General features: G+C 41.9%; 1 protein-coding gene across 4 annotated transcripts in view; it reads right to left on the bottom strand.

Annotated features, from left to right (window-relative positions):
• Nucleotides 1-2,219: 2,219 nt before the first annotated feature.
• The window catches only part of NEDD4 (NEDD4 E3 ubiquitin protein ligase), a 132,377-nt gene continuing 127,884 nt past the window's right edge, over nt 2,220-6,712 (bottom strand). For all 4 annotated transcript variants that reach the window (XM_070422168.1, XM_070422176.1, XM_070422186.1 and 1 more), the window contains 2 exons: nt 5,642-5,714; nt 2,220-5,173 (listed from right to left, as the gene is read on the bottom strand). In XM_070422168.1, the coding sequence (XP_070278269.1) occupies nt 5,071-5,173; nt 5,642-5,714 (176 nt within the window). In that variant the 3' untranslated portion in view covers nt 2,220-5,070. The remainder of the gene's footprint in view (nt 5,174-5,641; nt 5,715-6,712) is intronic.

Here is a 6,712-nt window from a genome sequence, read left to right as displayed (position 1 = left end):
CCTGTGAATGTGCTAAGACCTCACTTCCCTGCTTGTCACGCCTATGGCACAGTGGACCTTCAAAAGGGGAGATTATTGGGGCGGGCCTAATCTATTCAAGTGAGTCTTGAAAACTAGAGAACCCTCTCTACCCGGTGACAGAAGGTTACACAGGAGGGGACATAAGGGAGACCCTGAGCCTAAGGATTGAATGATAGAGGGAGCCAAGTGATGAAGAATGTATGTGGCATCTAGAAGTTTAGAGTGGCTCCAGCTGACAGCCAGCCAGAAAATGGGGACCTAAGCCACAAGGATTTGGGTTCTGTTAACAACCTGAAGGTATCATGGAAGCAGATAAGAGCCCAACTGGTTGACAACTTGATTTTGGCCGAGTGAGACCATAGCAAAGAACCCAGCTGAGCCCACGTAGACTCTAAGCTACTGACCTGTGAGATTAAAAAATGGGTGCTGTGCTCTGCCAGCGTGGCTCAGTGGTTGAGCATCAACCTCTGAACCAGGAGATCACAGGTCATTTTCTGATCAGGGCACACACCGGGATTGCAGGCTCAGTCCTCAGTAGGGGATATGCTGGTGGCAGCGGATCCATGATTCTCTCTCATTGATGTTTCTCTCTCTCTCCCCCTCTCCTTTCCTCTCTGAAATCGATTTAAAAAAAAAGTGGGTGTTGATTTTAGCTGCTAAATTTATAGTATGGAATTAGTTATGCAGCAATAGAAAACAAATACTAGTACACCTTGATAATTTGTTTGTAGGGTTCCATAGTTTTTGTTGTTGTCGTAGTTCATAATCCACTGAGTGTGCAAGCTGTGTTGCCTCAGGTGAATTACTTGCCCTTCTTGAGCCTATAAAACCTGCTTCGCTGAGTTTTCATGAAGATTAAATGGGATACACTTAAATGTTTACTGCAGACCCGGGCTCTCAGCAGGATCTCAATCAAGCTCTTTGTGTATTTATTTAGACCCCAATGTTCCCCTAAACACGGAACTTCCTGCATGTTGTACAGTGCTGGGGACACTGGTGCTCAGAACATGTGCATTGAATGGATTGTATACACAAACAGTACTCATCAGATCGTCAATTTATCAAATATTTACGTGTTGGTAAATGAACATATTAAAAAGATGTATACAAAGTAGTCTTTGTTCTCAAGCTACCCAAAAGAGTGTGGGAGTCAATTATGTAAAAAAAGAATTGCAATACCATTGAAATGCCATTCATGCAAGTAAATATCAAACAGCCCCTTTCCACTGGCCCAAAAGCAGTGATTTCTCAAGTGATGGATGAAAGCAGGCACCGGACACTGAGATGATTAGGGGCTGGAGAGGGGCTGGTTCGGGTGTAGTACGAGTGCCTGAGTGAGGATGATAGAAGGTGGAACTCATAGAGGACAGACTGCATTTCATGCCAACAGGTTTGGGTGCTTTATGTTTCTGGCTCTGAGGGGCTCCCAGAGGTGTTTTGACTGTAGAGTAACCTGATCAGATTTGTTGACCTGAAAGGAAACACTGGCGGGGGCTGGAGGGACTGCACGGAATAGAGTGCAGGAGAAGAGACTAGCAGCACCTACACGGGTGCTAATGTAGTGATCATCTTTAACTTTCAAAAACGAAAAGCTACGGAAGCCCTTTGTTTTTAGGTGATGAATGGTGTGGGCTAGCCAATGCTTGAGCTGGTTAGCACTGGAGGAGAGGGGTGGAAGCAGAGAAGGCGGTGGCCTGAGTCCCAAGGAATCTCTGGATTTTAGCAGAAACAAAGGATTGGCGCAGGGAGGGGAGTGGATTCCTTTCTAGCTGGGACACTTCCAGGTGCCCAAGATGAAGGAGGCAAAGATCCTCAGTTCTGAATTAACTCTCAGAACTCCTCTTCTCATAGAAACAATGTCATCGACAACGGTTAGGTTAAAGGCTGGCCTTTTTAATGACCAGCAGGCAGTGCCTGAAATCCAGTCCATTTGTAACTTCATTATTTTGTCTTCTGGATATCTCACTAACAATCAGACTTTTGGAACATGACCTGCTTGTAAAGTGGAGACTACCTATGGTTAATAGTGTATAATATGTAATGATGTTAGTTCATCAGATATAAACGCAGAATTGTCTCGAGAATTGTCCCATCTGTGTTGCTGCAAAGAACTAGGCCAGGAGACGTCACCCAGAACACTGGCTTGGAGGCATTTCTATTTAAAATGAATCACAGTTTCTTTTTAAGATGAGAATAGAACTTTATTCGAGGCACCAAGATCTTTAAAAAATGATTCGATACTTTAAAGTATTCAACAAATGTTGATACACTAATTTTGATATATAGACTTACCATATTGGATTTTTAAAAACAAGGTCAAATGGCTTAGAATCAGACGATCGTGTTTAACTTAATAATTATATGGAAATAATTTTAGTATTATAAATAATGAAAACAAATAGCATTTAAGTTTCAGTTAGGAGGAAATGCATTTGTAATACAATTTCATGTCGATGTTAAAATTTGATTACAGAGAAAATATAGGCTAAAATTGTGTGCTTATCGTTTCTAGAAAAATATGATCTCCTTGCTTTAAGAAAATGACCCTACCTACTCTCCAGCCATCGGATGCATGAGAGATGCTGTTCTGTCTGTGCTGCTGGGTACAGGTTCCTCCCAGACTGTCAGCCCACCGCTGGGAGACAGAGGGATGATGGCCTGTGGCTGGGGGCTGATGGGAGTGAGTCTGGTCTAATTAACACCCTGGTCTTATTACAGGATCATCCAAATGAACATCAGATGAACAGCGAGCTTTATATTTTCTCAAGCTCTGATATCGGCTATGGTATTTTACAGAAGTGTCATTTAAGCACTCAGGTGGTAAAATTCTGTTTGAACAAAACTAGTTTTCACATTCAGTTCTATATAATGAGAACATTCCAAAATTTACTGGCCCATGTTAATTAGCGTTGCTGACGTGGAGACAATGGATTCTGATGGTGAGACCCATGCATCGTTAAACATATGTATGCATGTATGTGTGTATGTATTCGGTATCAGAGATGTTCCTACTTCCTTGTCTATTAGCAGTCCGTTTATTTTTAAATAAAGAGATCCTTCTTTGGGAGTATAGTTAGTGTCCACGCCTGATTTGACAAAATCTGATGGCCGACACAAAGCCTCTTCTGCTTGTAGAATACTTTACAAGACACCTCTCCAAAACAGCCATCTGACGTGGCGCTGAGGGTGGGCATGATGATTCCCATTTGACAGGTGACGAAACAGGGAGCCCAGAGAGGCTGAATAAGTTGCTTCAGTTTAAACAGCAGGTGAGTGATAAAATTACGGACTACACCTGCCTGCTGATCTTGCCTGAACGCTGGTTAGCCCAAGTGGAGATGAAACACAGAGTGCAGTGATCTGTGAGTTCCTTCCCCGGAGCTGAGCTGTTTGGAAAGTGGTTTTGCTACTGTCACGTGCGAGATCTCTACCAGGGGCCAGCAGGTAACCATCTTATTATAGCCAGAAGCACTTCTTACAGCTCTCAGAGGTTATGTACATATATGTATTTAAGAGGATTCATAACACTTATATGATATTTACAATGATTCCTAAATCCCCAAGACACCATACTGAGAAACAGGTTTAACTTTTCGCAAGAGCGTTTTCTATAGAATCATTCCAATAGAAACACAGTCTTGGCGCACTACTTGGCCGGCACACTGAGACACGTTCCCTTTCGCCTTGTTCTGCTCACCCCTACGCTGATGGTTTAAAAACGCTTTCACACGCTGGTAAGTTCCTGGTGGATGAGGGCTGAGCTAGATTTCTTGGGAGCTGACGACTCTCACCCAGGGCCTCGCCCAGTGCTATGTGCACAGCAGACATTTATACACGTTTGTTGGATGGAGGTGGTTTTCAGGTACTTGAATTTGATTCAAGTAGGATTCTATCTGTAACATTTTGCTAAAGAGTTTGGGAGTTATAGCAAAATATCATCACTTTCAAAGTAAACAGTATATTTTTTAAAAAGCATAAGAAATGTGGTAATAAATTTAATACAAATTATGCATTATAGCTATTCTTTGGTTACTTTTTAACAAATTATTTGGTTTTATGACTAAAGTGACATACTAAAAATATAAAAAGGCAACTACAGGAATTAGCTTCATGTGTAAACATAATAAACCCTGTAAACATAGAGTTACTACATAATTGTGCAAGTGTACAGAATGTCTAGTAAAGGCAAGTACTATACATTGAACTTAGCTCTTTGAGACATACTTAGAAATACTGCTTTGTGGAGCTTTAGCTCACTGTGGGAAGAAGGAATTCTTTGAACTAAACTACAACATGAGAGTGATGACTACTCCGATGAACCATAAGGATATGGCGGCAAGAGGGGGGTGTTAATACTTTCCACCCTCTGCAAATCTGAATTTGCTTCACGTCTTATACACCACTTTGTTGAGCAAAACCACATATTAACAAAAACCAAATACTTTTAAAATGAAGAAGTAAACAATTTTTGTTGTTGTTATTGCCAGTGAGTCAGTTGACTAAAAATATAGTAACACACTTTCCAAGGTTGTTCCAAAAATCTGGGCAGTAAGGTGCATTAGATAGGTCTACAGAGTAATAAATAACTGTAGGCAGCACTAAATATAGTGTAGTTTACTCAATATTTAAGTCTCCTTTCCAAATTTGGGTTTTCCTTCTCAAAAAGCATCAAACTCTTCACACATGACACTTATCACAAATATTTCACAGTTATCATTTCAGTAGTTTAAGAAAGGACTGCCTGGCGAATACTGGACAAGAGGTAAATGTTAAGGACACATTCACTATTTCAGGCACAAAGGACTTAGGTCCTGGAGTGTGAACTCTAAAGATAGAATGAAAACAACTGTGTAAATGCAACACATTCTTTTAAAGGGGATGAAATACTGGTAAAGTCGCCACGCTATTTCTCCTAAAGCATTTATGTGATTTTCTCCAATATCTGGGAAGAATCAATGGCTAAGTTTTAGTAGTTCCCCGGAAAATTTTAAGTCAAGATGTTGCTTATAAAGACGTGGCAGTAAAACACCCTAGATTGTTACTTGTAATCTAATCAACTCCATCAAAACCCTGAGTGTTCTCAATTGCCACCTGAAGTTTATCCCATAATTCTTCAAATGATTCATAGGGTGGCAAGTCCAGTCGATTAAAGCTGAAAAACAGAGAGGAACTGGTTATGATAGGCACTGACAAAGCGAGTATAAGACGTGTCATCCCTGGGGGGGAATGAAGATACAGGACTGCGCTCTAGGCATGGACTCTGCCCAGGACTTCTTGGTAAAGTCCCCCCCCCCCCCCCCCACCACCAATGTCTGGGTTCCTCTGTCACTTTAACTTCCAAAAGTCAATGTTCTACCCTCTCGGCATGACCCATCATTCATGTGATGGAGGCAACATAGGGTCAACAGTTGACGTTGCATCTCCAATGTTCAGCTACCTGGACTTCAAACTCCAACCTACCTTGGGTTGGTGTTGCTGCCTCCTCTTCTTCCTCTTCCCCTTCTTCCTCCTCCCTTCTCTCCCCCTCCCTCTCCTCCTCCATAGCACAGAGGGGCCTTCTGTACCAAAAGAGCTTTGCTCTCTGAGAACTTGTTCTCTCAGAGTGTAAGAATCTGCTTACCAAGTATGGGCTCTTGGCAGCTTTTCAGGGGTACCCCACTGTTCAACTGTAAAAGACTGTGGTCCATTTGAGCCTGTAAGGAAGAAGAGTTGCTCTGGTTTCATTTACTCTTTACAGGAAACCCTAGGAATTTCACAACTCACGTTTTCTATTGTAAAACTTAAACACACAGCCGAAACCGATTTGTCTCAGTGGATAGAGCGTCGGCCTGCGGACTGAAGGGTCCCGAGTTTGATTCCTGTCAGGGGCATGTACCTTGGTTGCGGGCACATACCCAGTGGGAGATGTGCAGGAGGCAGCTGGTCGATATTTCTCTCTCATCGATGTTTCTAACTCTCTATCTCTCTCCCTTCCTCTCTGTAAAAAATCAATAAAATATATTAAAAAAAAAAACTTAAACACACAGAGAACTCATCTAGTTTTTTAAAACTCAAAAGAAATGAAGTCTGTCCTATGCTTGAAGGTTTTATTGCCCAGCCATGGAATGAGGATTCCTTTTCCACTGAATCACTCTGCCCCTGGGGTGAGATGTCCCAAGGTGCTTTTGCTGTTTCCTAGTCCCGAATTTCTTTATTTTTCTCCTTTTTAAAAAAGATTTTTAAATTGATTTCGGGAGAGAGAGGAAGGGAGAAGGAGGGGAAACACTGATGTGAGAGTGGAATATCAATTGGCTGCCCCCTGCACACCCCCTACCAGGGATGGAGCCTGCAACCAGACAGGTGCCCTGACCAGGAATCAAAGAGGCACCTTTCAGTGCACAGGACGATGCCCAACCAACGGAGCCACACCGGCCAGGGCACCCTGCACTTCTGTAGACCGCCTCCTTCACAGGAACACAGAGAAAACGAGCATTTTCTTTTTTTTAGGTGTCCCACTGGAAACAGCTTTAATTTTTCTGATTATAAAATTTACTGCAAAAATTAAATCAAGAAAAATATGATGTAAAAATCACCTCAAATTCCACTATTAAATCTGAGTAAACATCCCATCATGAATCTTTTGTGCATGTGCATATAAATAGAATGTGATTACATTACACATGCTACATTTTCCTTCTATTATGGATATTTC

Source organism: Myotis yumanensis, unplaced genomic scaffold, assembly GCF_028538775.1.
Source record: "Myotis yumanensis isolate MYYU_CA2020_CCGP unplaced genomic scaffold, mMyoYum1.0.hap1 SCAF_1, whole genome shotgun sequence".
Lineage (NCBI taxonomy): Eukaryota > Metazoa > Chordata > Mammalia > Chiroptera > Vespertilionidae > Myotis > Myotis yumanensis.
Note: the sequence above shows the minus strand (reverse complement) of the source record. Positions and strands in the feature narration are given on the sequence as shown.